Raw genomic sequence first — 15,952 nt, forward strand, 5'->3', positions numbered from 1 at the left:
CGTCGGTTAGGACGGACCGTGCAATGAGGTAGGGATAGTGGAGTGGGTGGATCTTAGGGCTGCACTATCCCTATAGAATCGTGACAGGCAGTATCTTCAAACAGCTAATAGGCGGAGGTCCTGGCAGTCAAACCCCCTCCATTCTGATACTGATGACCTATCCTGAGGATAAGCTATCAATATAAAAATCTTGGACAACCCTTTTTAATCTGCATACAGATAGATACCGATCAATGTAACGTAACATGAATTTGAAAGATTTGAGAATGAATAAACTTACACAGGCTAAGTGAATAAATATAATTAATTAAATATATTTATTTAATATAAATATATTTAAAGTGATTAAAAAATGTATGATAACATACACATACAGAATAATAAAAAGTAAGTAAACATCACTAGCCTAAATATGCAACATGCAACATGGGTGACACTCCGGTCATCATGTCGAAGCACATGAACGACACCCCGGGATGTACAAGAATTAGGGCAAATCAATCCTTACATCCTACCTAGAATGAAGTCTTCAATGGAGTGCCCATTAATTGTTAGTGCAGACCACAGTTATTCCCATCAGCCCCTCCTCCAGTGTGCACCAGGCATGTCTCTGAGATCACTCAGGAGTGTGTTTTAATCAGCACAATGGGGGATGGGTACTAGATTACAAGGTGCATCATTGCACAGAATGGTAATAATAAAAGGGAACAGAATTTAAGGGACAGAACCAATCAGTACTTAAAAATACCCTTACAATACAGTCAAATATATGTTGGCAAGAAGTAAGGAACATATGGAAGGGAGTATGACTACAGGATCACTCAGACAACACAGTGATTGCTTGTAGTCTGTTACCATGGAGACACATTCAACTGTGTGAACATTAGTGATGAGCGGCATAAGCAATTTTTGTTTTCGTGATATTTCGTGAATTTTTCGCATACTATTCACAATAAATTCGCGAATTCGCGAATTCTAGAATTCGTGATCTCCAGTCAATATTTTTGCGATTGCGCAAATCGGCCCTAATGACGCGCATATTTTTAGCGCAATACATGCAACTTCCCATTTTATCAGGTCTTAGTAGATATTACTGATTGGTGCACTAAGTATTGTTGTGACTTCACAGCACTGTGTCTGTAGCAGGTATGTATGGACAGCAGAGAAACAGTAATCCCTATCACACTACCTAACACCCTGCACTGGAACCTATGAGCTACACTATATCACTATCTAACCTACACTGACTATCTCCCACTAACTATCTGTATTATATATATGAGCTAACTAACTATCTAATGTAGTTGGATAAGGAAAAGGATCCAGATGAAAGCACAGAGCACAGCAATGTCACTGCTCTCTCTCTCTCAGAACTGCAAAAAACTGCAGAAAATGGCTGCTGGGGAGGTTCCTATATAGTAAGGGGTCGGCAACTTTCCTATTGGTTGCTAGGGATGTTGCTAAGCTCTGACAAAGATATTGCAGCCTTCTCATTGGCCCACAAGCAAGAAGGGAGGTTACTGATGAAAAACAAATCTAGAATATTCGCGATTACAAAGATATAGCACTATATTCTACATCTTCACGAATTCTCGAAGTGCCGATAATCGCGATAAAAATTCACGATTAGAATATTCGCGATCAACACTAGTGAACATACGCTTAGAGTGCCGTGTGATCACAGATTAAACTGAGGTATGTGTTTTCCATGGCAGAAATAGGATAGAATCCTAGCATTTGCTTCCCAGTGTCCTTATAGATAGAAGATCCGTCTTTAGCCTCCTCTCCAGTTTTTATAAGGTCATTTGTTCTTTAATTTATTGTTTTTCAGCTGAGAATTTGGAAACATAATCCGACTAAAGTTTTCCAAATGAGCTGGGCCGTTGCTTTAATCATACTTGATTGCAGAATATAATTATTTTTTGCCATTTAGAAAAGCTAATGGATTACTGCGCTGTCCACACAGTGACAGAGGACAAGGACACTGCCCTTCGGCATTAAAACAGAGAAGGTGGCGTCCGTGCTTGCTTGACATGCAATAAGGAGCAATGGTGGGGGCAGCTCTTTTCTAATGTCATTATACCCAAGGTCCCCAGGTAGTTCTCAGAGTTCAGAGACTTCAATTCTGTGGACAGTAAAACTTGATCTGTACAGAGACTGGAGAATAGAGAAGAACTAAAGGCAGAATACAATGAAGACGTGCTGTACCTATAAGTGGAGCTGGGGTTCTGGGTGGTGGAGCCTGGTGGGAGGATTCTCTGGTGGGCCCAGGCTCTGATACCATAGTGGGCCTCAAACTTGGTCCAGAAAAATAAATTGGAGTTGCTTTTGGAGAAAATAAATTGCCGCTAGGGTCTATTTATTTGAATCAAAACTTATTAGACTTTATTGATGATATAGGCGGTGGGCCCCAAGAATTATTTTCTTTGGTTGGCCCAAGGAACCCCAGTATGACCCTGTTGGTGGGACTTCGTAGTCCAGAGGCCTTTTTATAGATTTTTCATTGCAATCTATGTAGCAGCTTCTGCTGATGCCTGAAACAGAGAGCATTTCATTCTTTGAAGGGGTTCTCTGGTTTGCATCAAACTCCTTTAAAAAAAACTATTATTTATTTTTAGTGTTTATGGAGGTCGCTGTAATTATGTAATGTATTCCTTTTAGCTTTATTGCTCCTATATTATGTAATGGGCTGCAGTCACATGACCATGTCCATGCAGTTTTCTTACTTCATGTGATGTTATGTCCTTGGGCGGGGCAGTGATAGGGGAGTGTCTGTGTAACTAGCTGGGTGGGAGGAGTTATAAACTAGCTGGGCGGTGCTGGAGCTGTGGCAGAGGAAGGAGAAGTGCATCCTGGGTTCGGTTGGATACAGGAACAGGAAGTGCTACATACAGGAAGGAAACAAACCAGAGGGATTGGTTTACATGGTGAAAATGGGTCATGAGTGAGAGTCCAAACTGAAAAAGAAAACCCCAGGGAAGACATTCATGAGGTAAACAACTACATGAGCATATAAGTTCAAAAACTCAGTTAAGGTGGTTTCACACATAGCATTTTTTTTTTTTTTTTAAGAAAAATGCTCTGGGGAAATTGGTGAAATCCTGTACACTAGCTTTCTGAAGTCAAATAAAATTGTACATTCTGAGCAAAAATGTGTGACTTTTTGTGACCTTACGCTGTTCTCTCCAATTTCAGAAAGTGGGTGGAAGAGTGGGCAGCGTTAGCTAGGCGAGTAGGCGTAAGACAGATTTACAATTGCAACTTTTTTTTTAATGGGGACAAAAAGTGGCACAATATCTGAAGTAAAATTTGTAGATGTTTTATTAAAGTCTTTAAACAAGGTGTTTCTTTTTTGTGATGATTTTTTGTGTGTGTTTTATGTATTTATGGTTTTTCTAAATGCAGGAGGCTGTCAGTGTAGCATTTTTGTTCCAAAAAAGTTAAAAGCATGACAAATTTAAGTTAAATTAAAAATATATATATTCCTACGTGCGTTAAATGAAAAATGTTTGAAATTAATGATGTTTCTTATATAGTTACATAGTTAATACGGTTGAAAAAAGACGTAAGTCCATCAAGTTCAACCAAGGGATGGTAGGGGTCACAAATCCCAAAAAGGAGGTGAGACCCAGACTTGTACACATATTCATAAGCATTAACTCCCTGGATCAACAACCTCTCCAGAAATCTAGTAGCTATAGCCTGTAATATTATTACGCTCCAGAAATACATCCAGGCCCCTCTTGGATTCCTTTATTGTACTCACCATCACCACCTCCTCAGGCAGAGAGTTCCATAGTCTCACTGCTCTTACCGTAAAGAATCCTCTGCTATGTTTGTGTACAAACCTTCTTTCCTCCAGACGCAGAGGATGTCCCCTCGTCACAGTCCAGGGGATAAATAGATGATGGGAGAGATCTCTGTACTGACCCCTGATATATTTATACATAGTAATTAGATCTCCCCTGTTTAAAAAAAAATAAGTTTTCATGTGAACAAGACCTTAAAGGGGTATTCCAGGGGTTATTATTGATATCCTTAGAATATTGGTGGAAGTCCAACTCCTGGCACCGTAGCCTATCAGCTGAATGAAGAAGTAGCAGGGACCAGTTACCATTGTACATGAGGTTGTGGCTGTGCCTACAGTAGGTAGACCTGCCCTTGAGGACTGGTTCTCATTCTGGCAGACCCAGCCTATCCTTTTATGCAAATGAAAGGTTAGTAGGTAATACAGGATTTTCCCTTTGGTGGCCATTGCAGGGGAAAAGTATGGCCAGATGCAATTCCTCCTGGTGATGTCACATCGACACTGGATCCACCTTGATTTTAAATGGAGTTGTCTTCATTCTGAAGATCATAGAAGTCCAAGATGGTAAACCACTAATCAGAAACGGATGGCATTTCCTAGGAAATTTGCCAAATTTTTTTATCTCATTAAAACGGTATGACGGTATAACATTGGCTCTATAATCAGAAAATATAAATTCCAGACTCTCTGTAATATATTTCTATTATCTTTATCTATTTGTCTTAGTTTCACTGCAAGGAAAAATTAATAATCAAAATGCATTCTATTTTAATGCAAAAAAAGAAAACATAAAACCTGCTTGCTGATGGCATCCAGGTAGCAACAGAATTGTTTTATAAGTAGAGATAATCACCAGGAATAACAGTTTTAAGTCTGCAATGTAAATTGCTATTGGTCCAGTTATAAAATGTTAGAATTACCTGGGCTTAATAAAGCCTAACGCAAAATTAATTACATTAAAAAAAAGTTTGTTTAATCATATTATGCGGATAATCAACAAAGGTAAATTGAAAAGTTCCTCCTATGGAAGTCGGGTATAAAAGTTAATAAATTCAGCTTCTATTCATTATGCACTCGCTAGTTATAATAATTTACTGTCCATTGCAAGGCTTTATAAGCATTGTAATTAAATATAAAATGCACATTAGAATTATAATGAGTAATTAGGGCAACATAACTAATATGCAGAAAAGTCCCACAGCTCATTAAAATGTTAAAAGACAAGAAGCTATTCCTGCAGATTATTTCACACGCCCTCTGTAATTGTGTGAATGCCACCGCACCTAGCAGAGCCTCAGTCCTTCCCTGACATTTAGGAATTGTATCCAGAGTGTGTGATGATATTAAACCCAACAACCCCCATCAGCCAAGGATTGATGGAAGTGGGATTTCCCATCAGTGGGGAGCGCGGTATTCACGTTCATGGTTTCCTGCTAATGTGACCACAGTATAGAAACCTGTAACCATAGACGAGCATTGTATAGGAGAATGATGAGTATTTTATAGATGTGTGGTATGATGACCATAGTATAGGAGAGTGATGAGTATTGTATAGATGTGCGGTATGATTACCATAGTATAGGACAGTGATGGTGAACCTTTTAGAGACCGAGTGCCCAAAACTGCAACCCAAAACTCACTTATTTATCGCGAAGTGCCAACATGGCCATTTACTCTGAATACTAATATAACATATCTTCCATGTACTTTATCATGTATCTATAATAGCCTGCCTACATTCAGTGAGCTGTCTGTGCCATTCATAGCATACCCTGTGCTGATGAATGGCAGAAGAAGTCTAAGGCATAGCGTTACACCTTGGACTTCTTCCAGGGTGCAGGTGCCCACAGAGAGGGCACTGAGTGCCGCCTCTGGCACCCGTGCCATAGGTTCGCCATCACTGGTATAGGAGAATGATAAGTATAGTATGCATGTGCTGTATGATTACCATAGTATAGAAGAATGATGAGTATAGTATAGATGTGCTGTATGATGACCATAGTGTAGAAGAATGATAAGTATAGTATAGATGTGCTGTATGATTACCATAATATAGAAGAAGGATGACTATAGTATAAATATGATGTATGATGACCATAGTTTAGGAGAGTGATGAGTAAGTATAGTATAGATGTGTTGTATGATGACCATAGTATAGCAGGGTAAATATAATAGGGAAACCATTGATGATCATAGTGTAGAAGGATGGTGAGTACAGGATAGATGTGCTGTATGATGACCATAGTGTAGATGAATGATGAGTATAGTATAGATGTGCTGTATGATTACCATAGTATAGAAGAATGATGAGTATAGTATAGATGTGCTGTATGATGACCATAGTGTAGAAGGATGGTGAGTATAGTATAGATGTGCTGTATGATTACCATAGTGTAGAAGAATGATGAGTATAGTATAGATGTGCTGTATGATTACCATAGTATGGAAGAATGATGAGTATAGTATGGAAACATTATTTGTAACCATAAATAAGAACAATAGGGAAGAATGATTACTATAGTATGAAAAAATTGTAACTAGTGTTGAGCGAAGCGAAGCGTCAAAAGTGGAATTTGGTCAGAATTTTAGAAAAAAATTGATTCTAAACAAAGCTGAATTTCCTCACACTTTGTGGTAACTAATCATTTTTCCTAAAATGGCGGCTGGAGTTATCCACCTCATCCACTTGCTCGCGGAGAAGCAGTCCTCTCCTCTCTTAATTGAAAAAGGCCTGCCGAAGGACCTGCGCTGAGCGTGATGACGATGACATTACAGACATATCTTTAAAATATCTTTAAGGTTTTTTTTTTTGAGATTTTGACATTGATGGCCTCTCCTCTGGACATCAATACCTGACCAATGTGGGTCTGACTCCCGGCACTCCCGCCGATCAGCTGTTTAAAAGATCGGGGATTCACATGGCCTAGCCACTGCTCAGTCCCATTCAAGTGAATGAACCTGAGCTACAATTGTAACATCCCAGAGTTATGTTACTAAACTCTTTTACCCCGCTACAACCTGTTAAGTGTATCTGCATTGTCATCCTGTGTAATTTACATCACATCCTCACAAATGTGCATTATAAACCCTTGTTAAATGTATTTGCTGTAATTTCCATGTACACCAGCAGGTGGCAGCAATGTGTTACCAGGGCCTAAGTTCAGTTTAGCATATCTAGACTGGAATAGTACATTCCAGTTTAGCTCCCCCCTCTTTGAGGAGGTGTGGAATGTTCCCACATCCTGCCTCATGGGGAGAAAAGGAAGTTAGAGTTAGTGTACCAGCCACCCCGGCTAGGGGAAGGCTGTGCTGGTAGGAGCTCCCAGTTCTAGGGATCTCAACCCAGGATCGTGTCTCGGCTGAGACCAAAGATCTTCATCCCCAGTCTGAGCCTTCAGCCTCAGCTGGTTGACAAGCAAGCAGCCATCTCCAGAACTCCAGGAAGAACCATTCCCTGTGAGCATAACTGTGAGTAACGTCCAGAGACCCGGAGAAGCCAAATTCCTCCTCAGCTACTCAGTCCCATACACAGCAGAGGATAGACAGAGCAGAAGATATACTGTAGATTCCTGCCATATTCTCCAGGCATATGATAGAAGCAGAAGAGATAGTAATCCCTGCCACATATTACCAATACCTGCTGGGACCCAAGACTATTGCTGTATCTCATGTGGATTAATGTTGCCTCCAGTAAAGACCAGTTTGAATTATATTCCAAGTCTGGATCTCATTCATTGCTACCAAGTTCCTCAATTACTCCTACTAGCAACACTCGTTTTATTGCAAGTGAGCCAGGATCCAGGAGTCCAGCCGTACCAAGGTAGGAGACACCGTATACCTACTACTACACAAAGACATTACCCCACTCTGGCATTCCTCACCTGGTACGTGAGTTGCAACACCTTAAAGGGCCCTGAGACTGTACCCTGCGCACTCTGCAATTGGCGTCACGAACAAAAACAATAGACTTCTATATCCATATCCTGACCCACTGCATTATTTAGGCGTCCGCCTAACCGTACCACGGTCCGGCTCATTGCACAATGCCAATACAATGCCAAACACAGGCACTATCCAAAGACTGCACTCTGCTTGGTGAGGAGCTGTGAGCGCTGCGGCCTCCTCAAACAGCTGATCGGCGGGGGTGCCCGGACCCCTGCCAGTCTGATATTGATCTGTCCTGAGGATAGGTCATCAATATAGAAGACCTTACAAACCCCTTTAAAGCATTTCATTGGTATATTAATATAATGTCAGAAGATACAAAGTAACAGTTTCCTATACACTGCGTGCAGAATTATTAGGCAAATGAGTATTTTGACCACATCATCCTCTTTATGCATGTTGTCTTACTCCAAGCTGTATAGGCTCAAAAGCCTACTACCAATTAAGCATATTAGGTGATGTGCATCTCTGTAATGAGAAGGGGTGTGGTCTAATGACATCAACACCCTATATCAGGTGTGCATAATTATTAGGCAACTTCCTTTCCTTTGCCAAAATGGGTCAAAAGAAGGACTTGACAGGCTCAGAAAAGTCAAAAATAGTGAGATATCTTGCAGAGGGATGCAGCACTCTTAAAATTGCAAAGCTTCTGAAGCGTGATCATCGAACAATCAAGCGTTTCATTCAAAATAGTCAACAGGGTCGCAAGAAGCGTGTGGAAAAACCAAGGCGCAAAATAACTGCCCATGAACTGAGAAAAGTCAAGCGTGCAGCTGCCAAGATGCCACTTGCCACCAGTTTGGCCATATTTCAGAGCTGCAACATCACTGGAGTGCCCAAAAGCACAAGGTGTGCAATACTCAGAGACATGGCCAAGGTAAGAAAGGCTGAAAGACGACCACCACTGAACAAGACACACAAGCTGAAACGTCAAGACTGGGCCAAGAAATATCTGAAGACTGATTTTTCTAAGGTTTTATGGACTGATGAAATGAGAGTGAGTCTTGATGGGCCAGATGGATGGGCCCGTGGCTGGATTGGTAAAGGGCAGAGAGCTCCAGTCCGACTCAGACGCCAGCAAGGTGGAGGTGGAGTACTGGTTTGGGCTGGTATCATCAAAGATGAGCTTGTGGGGCCTTTTCGGGTTGAGGATGGAGTCAAGCTCAACTCCCAGTCCTACTGCCAGTTTCTGGAAGACACCTTCTTCAAGCAGTGGTACAGGAAGAAGTCTGCATTCTTCAAGAAAAACATGATTTTCATGCAGGACAATGCTCCATCACACGCGTCCAAGTACTCCACAGCGTGGCTGGCAAGAAAGGGTATAAAAGAAGAAAATCTAATGACATGGCCTCCTTGTTCACCTGATCTGAACCCCATTGAGAACCTATGGTCCATCATCAAATGTGAGATTTACAAGGAGGGAAAACAGTACACCTCTCTGAACAGTGTCTGGGAGGCTGTGGTTGCTGCTGCACGCAATGTTGATGGTGAACAGATCAAAACACTGACAGAATCCATGGATGGCAGGCTTTTGAGTGTCCTTGCAAAGGAAGGTGGCTATATTGGTCACTGATTTGTTTTTGTTTTGTTTTTGAATGTCAGAAATGTATATTTGTGAATGTTGAGATGTTATATTGGTTTCACTGGTAAAAATAAATAATTGAAATGGGTATATATTTGTTTTTTGTTAAGTTGCCTAATAATTATGCACAGTAATAGTCACCTGCACACACAGATATCCCCCTAAAATAGCTAAAACTAAAAACAAACTAAAAACTACTTCCAAAAATATTCAGCTTTGATATTAATGAGTTTTTTGGGTTCATTGAGAACATGGTTGTTGTTCAATAATAAAATTAATCCTCAAAAATACAACTTGCCTAATAATTCTGCACTCCCTGTAGTGCCTGCTTCATTTGTACGTGGCAGACGAGGACTAGGACTACACGGCGGATTTTGGTTGCACGGCTGCTGGGCAGGGTCGCCAACTGTCCAAAATTTCTGGACAGTCTGTAAAAAAAGGCCACTATTTTCCTGTGTCCGTGAAAAAAATACTGTAGATGTGTCTGTGATTTTTTGGAGGCTGGTGGTACTTTGCTAGATTATTTTGGTGGTAATTATCATAATTTTACAGCTCACAGTCATCGTTCCTTAAACTTTTCTTAATTTTTCCGTAAAAATGTTGGCTGTCAGCGATTTTGGGATAAGTTGCCCAGAAACGAAAAAATATATTCTGGTTGGTAACCCCGCTGTTGGGGCAATCATCGTGAATCAGATGAATTCCAGTCAAGGGAGGAGACTTGTAATAGTTGAAATATTGTATGATGGTTGTGATCAGACAGGATCAGACGTCGGGCCGCCCCAAGTCTAGACCTGTGGGCATTGATTATAGCAGTAAACTGCTGCTGACATTCCTGGACCATAAGGAATATGACATTGGTCCATACAATGTGTAGAGCAGGGATGCCCAACCTGTGGCCCGCCAGCTGTTGCAAAACTACAGCTCCCAGCATGCCCGGACAGTCTACAGCTATCAGCCTACAGCAGGGCATGATGGGAGTTGTAGTTTTACAACAGCTGGAGGGCCGCAGGTTGAGCATCCCTGGTGTAGAGGGTCTTATGTTGTCCATATGTAGCGCTGAACTTTCTCTTTAACATTGAAGTTTTGTTTCTTTGTTTCAGTTGCACCAACCATTCTTGAAATAACACCCTCCGGGGTTTCCCTTGGTAAAACAGGACTAATCAGATGTGAAACGGCATCCGTCCCGACTCCGTCATTCGAGTGGTACAAAGGAGATAAGAAGTAAGAGCTAATGTTTATATTACATTCCGGAAAATTTCCTGTTTGTAGATTAAAGGGGTTGTCCAGGATTCCAAAAATATGGCTGCTTTCTTCTAAAAACAGCACCACACCTGTCCATGGGTTATGTCTGCTATTAGAGCTCATCTCCATTGAAGTGAATGGGGCTAACCATAATACCACACACAACCTGGGGACAGGGGTGGCACTGTTTTTGGAAGAAAGTAGGATAAGTCATATAATGTAATGTACACAGTGACTTTGCCAGTAGAATAGTGAGTGCAGCTCTGGAGTATAATACAGGATGTAACTCAGGATCAGTACAGGATAAGTAATGTAATGTATGTACACAGTGACTGCACCAGCAGAATAGTGAGTGCAGCTATGGAGTATAATACAGGATGTAACTCAGGATCAGTACAGGATAAGTAATGTAATGTATGTACAGTGACTCCACCAGCAGAATAGTGAATGCAGCTCTGGAGTATAATACAGGATGTAACTCAGGATCAGTACAGGAATAATAATATAATGTATGTACAAAGTGATTCCACCAGCAGAATAGTGAGTGCAGCTCTGGAGTATAATACAGGATGTAACTCAGGATCAGTACAGGATAAGTAATGTAATGTATGTACACAGTGACTGCACCAGCAGAATAGTGAGTGCAGCTCTGGAGTATAATACAGGATGTAACTCAGGATAAGTACAGGATAAGTAATGTATGTATGTACACAGTGACTGCACCAGCAGAATAATGAGTGCAGCTCTGGAGTATAATACAGGATGTAACTCAGGATCAGTACAGGATAAGTAATGCATGTACACAGTGACTGCACCAGCAGAATAGTGAGTGCAGCTCTGGAGTATAATACAGGATGTAACTCACGATCAGTGTTATATATGTAATATGTTGTATTTACAAAGTTGTTCAACTTAATTTGTAAATCTAGGATAACGCCCTGTTCAGTGTTCAGCTGTTATTGTACAACTGGAGTTTTTTTGATGTTTCAAGGGCTCATGCACACATCAGGCCCATGACTATGCGGACAGTACTCTCCTGTGTGCACGAGGCCTTGAGGCCATACACAGTACTGTAGGTATCGCTGTATGGTCCTTCTCTTACAGAGAGTCTTCTTGTAGAGAATATCTCTGTCATTATAAATTGGATGGGTCTTGGATGGTTGAGATTACTATGGCTGCCATATTATGGATCCTTGTAACTCAAAAGTATAATGTGTGGGAGACACGGTGCTGACTCAGCAGCAAAAATACATACCGTAAATTAATATATAAATAATGAATGAACGGTTATTCTTCCGATCCAGATGCTTTATCGGAGGCTGCTCCATCTGTGCTACTTGTCATATTGGTGCTTTCCATTTTTCTAGGCTCGCAAATGGACAGAGAGGCATCCTCATCAAGAATTACAACACCCGATCCATCCTCCACGTTTCTAATGTCACAGAAGAGCACTTCGGCAATTACACATGTGTAGCCATAAACAAGCTGGGAACGAGTAACGCCAGCCTGCCCCTGAACCGTAAGTCATGTATAATACCGTCAGTGCGGGGGCTGCGGAGCGCTCCTATAGAGAGGGAGCAGGAGATCTACCAGCTGGGTGGTCGGTGGTTTTCTAAAATTACCAAATTTTCTCAATTCATATTTGTAAAAAGGTTGCTGCATGCTGTGCCGCACCATTCCTGACATGCTGTGCCGCACCACCCTGCCTTGCTGCATACAGCCCTTTCCCTGATGTGGTTGTCAAAGATTTTTATATTGATGACCTATCCTCCTCCTCAATATCAGATCGGGAAGGGGGGGGGGTCCACACCCCCTCCCTCCGATCAGCTGCTTTAAGAGGCCCCCGGGATCTGTTGAACGCAGCATTTTCTTCCTAGACCAGTGATGTCACCTTCGTCGCTCACATGGCCAAGGAGCCGCTCAGTCCCATATGAATATGGCGTCCTACAACCTGCAAAGTGGAAGCAGAGTACGGCCACCTATAATCTGCAAATTGGAATGAGATTATGACAGTCTGTAGTCTGCAAATGAAACTGAATCTGTTCTAGTCCAGTCTGTAATCTGCAAATGGAATGAGATTATGACAGTCTGTAGTCTGCAAATGAAACTGAAGCTGTTCTAGTCCAGTCTGTAATCTGCAAATGGAATGAGATTATGACAGACTGTAGTCTGCAAATGAAACTGAATCTGTTCTAGTCCAGTCTGTAATCTGCAAATGGAATGAGATTATGACAGTCTGTAGTCTGCAAATGAAACTGAATCTGTTCTAGTCCAGTCTGTAGTCTGCAAATGGAATGAAATTATGACAGTCTGTAGTCTGCAAATGAAACTGAATCTGTTCTAGTCCAGTCTGTAATCTGCAAATGGAATGAGATTATGACAGTCTGTAGTCTGCAAATGAAACTGAATCTGTTCTAGTCCAGTCTGTAATCTGCAAATGGAATGAGATTATGACAGTCTGTAGTCTGCAAATGAAACTGAATCTGTTCTAGTCCAGTCTGTAATCTGCAAATGGAATGAGATTATGACAGACTGTAGTCTGCAAATGAAACTGAATCTGTTCTAGTCCAGTCTGTAATCTGCAAATGGAATGAGATTATGACAGTCTGTAGTCTGCAAATGAAACTGAATCTGTTCTAGTCCAGTCTGTAGTCTGCAAATGGAATGAGATTATGACAGACTGTAGTCTGCAAATGAAACTGAATCTGTTCTAGTCCAGTCTGTAATCTGCAAATGGAATTTTTGTCTATGGCAGCTTATGATCTGCAAATGGAATCCAGACTACGGCAGCCTGTAATCTGCAAAATGCATGCAGTTAATGAGAGTCTGCAAATGGAATTGACTATAGTCTGCAAATGGGAGGTCGTACCGGATATGAGTAGTGGTAAAACGGGCTTGTCTTATATTGCTCCCGCATCTACCTGAAGCAACAGTGATGCCAACAAGGCGCATGAAGGCTGGTCTACTGCGCTATATGTTTCAACCCATCAAAAGCGCGGAGAGTAACGGCTCATGCACACGACCATTCCCTGTTTTGCAGTTTCCAAATTACGGATCCGTAAAACACAGATACGTGTCGGTGTGCATTCCGAATTTTCTGGAACGGATCGTCCGGCCCATAATAGAACAGTCCTATTCTTGTCCGTAAACTGGACAAGAATAGGACATGTTTAGAGATGAGCGAAGTATTGGAAAATTCGATTTAGCTGCTTCACCCAATTTTACAAAAAAATTCGCTTTGTGACAAATTACTTCATCACGAAGCGCATTTCTTTGTAAGCAGCCGGTGCAATGACAGGGAGCGGTGATTGCGCCGTTCCCCCGCCATTGTACCCCATTCATACATGATCGCGGCATCTGATGTACATAACACGGTGTAAATATTTTTTTTAGAAAGTCATACTTACCTGATCCATTTGCTTGCGACGGGTCGAACTCCGCCATCTTGATTGAAGATCTGGCGCGAAATCTTGCACAGCCCGAGATGACGTCATCACGTCAGCCGGTATGGTGATGTCATACGTCACCGCGCACGGGATTCGGGACGAGGTCTTCAAGCAAGATAGAGGCGGCTGGCACGTCGCGAGCAAATGGGTCAAGTAAGTATGATTTTTTTTATTTTTTACACTATTTCAGATTAAAATCGATTTGTTACCACGAAGCACAAGGAAATTCGGCTTTACGGCTTTTCAGATTTATCCTGAAAGACTTCTATTCGCTCAACACTAGACACTTTCTATATTTTCGCGGATGCGGACAGTGTGCTGTCCACATCTTTTGCGGGCCCCATTGAAGTGAATGGGCCCGCATCCAACCTGCAAAAAAAATGTGGATGATCGGATGCGGACCAAAAATTCATGTGCATGAGCCCTATGGCCACTAGGGGGCATGAGCGCTAATGTCGGATTCCATAGCCAAACTTTGCACCCAGTGAATTACCAGCCCATTGGGACTAGAAATCCTGCATCTTAAGCTTCGGTCCATGCCACGTGCCAGACCCTTCCCCTAATACCCGGACACGCAGACCGCCAGTAAGGTCGCGGCGAGGTGATATTGTGACATTTACACATGCAAATAATCCTTGATGGATGGAGCGCGCGCGCCGCTCTCTATGTTTGTCTTTCCTATCAGTCTTGCATACTAATTGCTATTTCAACTAATCTCCATTCATGGAATTAGCCTTTAAACTGTGACTTTTATGTATGATATTGAGAGTCTGCTCAGGGGAAAAAAAGCTCAAATCCTTTCCTAATTTTCTGATGAGGAATTATCATCCGTCATTAACCCCGTCACTGCTGGGAGAGCGATCCCTGCAGTGTCTGGTGCCTTGACCTATACAGAGATTTTATGTATGGCTGCAATGGCCCCCTGACAATAGTACAGTAAAATTCCTTCTGTTCGCGGTGGATTGGCACCGGGGTCTTCAGTGAGTTCTCGAAAGGAGGAGCCACCGGTTTCTATCACAGGGTGGTGCTGCCCCGCGCCACTCCATAAGAGCGCAGTTCTAAAATTTGGCGGACTCGGCGGGATCTTATATTGACTGGTGGTCTGTTCATTTGAATGGTGTGGCCCCTAGATTATCCAGACCCGTAAAAATCAGCTAACCTTTGAGGTCACTGTAAGAGCACCTGTCAGCAGGAACCACCCCAGTAGACCAGGGTTGAACCTGCTGATTGAATTGATACCTGTCTTGTGAAAATCGGTTGAGGCATTCCTGGGGAAAAAAAAAAGACTTTTAATCTTTATGCAAATGAGGGCTTTAGTGCGCTGAAGGGGCGTGGCCCGCACTGGAAAGATGAGGTGCACCAATGGGCTTGGCTCCACCCCTCTTGCGTTGAAACCCAAATTTGCATAAAGAATAGAAACAAAAATTTCACAAGACAGGTATCATTTTAATCAGTAGGGTGCACCCTATCAGGAAGTGCGCTGGGTTGAATAGGGTTGATCCTGCCAGCTGGTGCTCTTTAATTCTGACAACCCCTTAATGTGTTGTCTTCATTAGTAAGATGTGGAGCACAAAAAAAAAAATTAAGATCCAGGGCGCTCTTTTGAGAAAGTTTTGAAACTTTTGTACGATTTTTATATTTTTATTTGTGATATACGCTACTATCCCTTGCGGGACCACTTCTCACCATCAGGCACTATATCTTAGGTCCCTATGGATGGAACGGCACAGCAGCCTACAGCCTTTGTATGATATGGCATCATTACTCTGCCCCAGTATTCACACCAGAGCTCAGTAACATTATGAACACCACAATCAGGGGCCCTGGTGCAGGAGTTCAGCTTGGGCCCCCCACCACCACCTTCCCTCAGTGCTTTATGGCAAGGGGCAGGGGTGCACCTAGCCTTTCTGGTGCCTGAGGTTGACCTCC

The 15,952-nt window shown here is 42.1% G+C and overlaps 1 protein-coding gene across 2 annotated transcripts in view; it reads left to right on the forward strand.

The window, feature by feature from the left end:
* NEGR1 (neuronal growth regulator 1) overlaps window positions 1-15,952 on the forward strand; it is a 505,555-nt gene that overhangs the window by 380,862 nt on the left and 108,741 nt on the right. For both annotated transcript variants that reach the window (XM_040407404.1, XM_040407405.1), the window contains exons 5-6: window positions 10,436-10,556; window positions 11,945-12,096. In XM_040407404.1, coding sequence (XP_040263338.1) covers window positions 10,436-10,556; window positions 11,945-12,096 — 273 coding nt within the window. The remainder of the gene's footprint in view (window positions 1-10,435; window positions 10,557-11,944; window positions 12,097-15,952) is intronic.

This window comes from Bufo bufo, chromosome 9 (genome assembly GCF_905171765.1).
Source record: "Bufo bufo chromosome 9, aBufBuf1.1, whole genome shotgun sequence".
Taxonomy (NCBI): domain Eukaryota; kingdom Metazoa; phylum Chordata; class Amphibia; order Anura; family Bufonidae; genus Bufo; species Bufo bufo.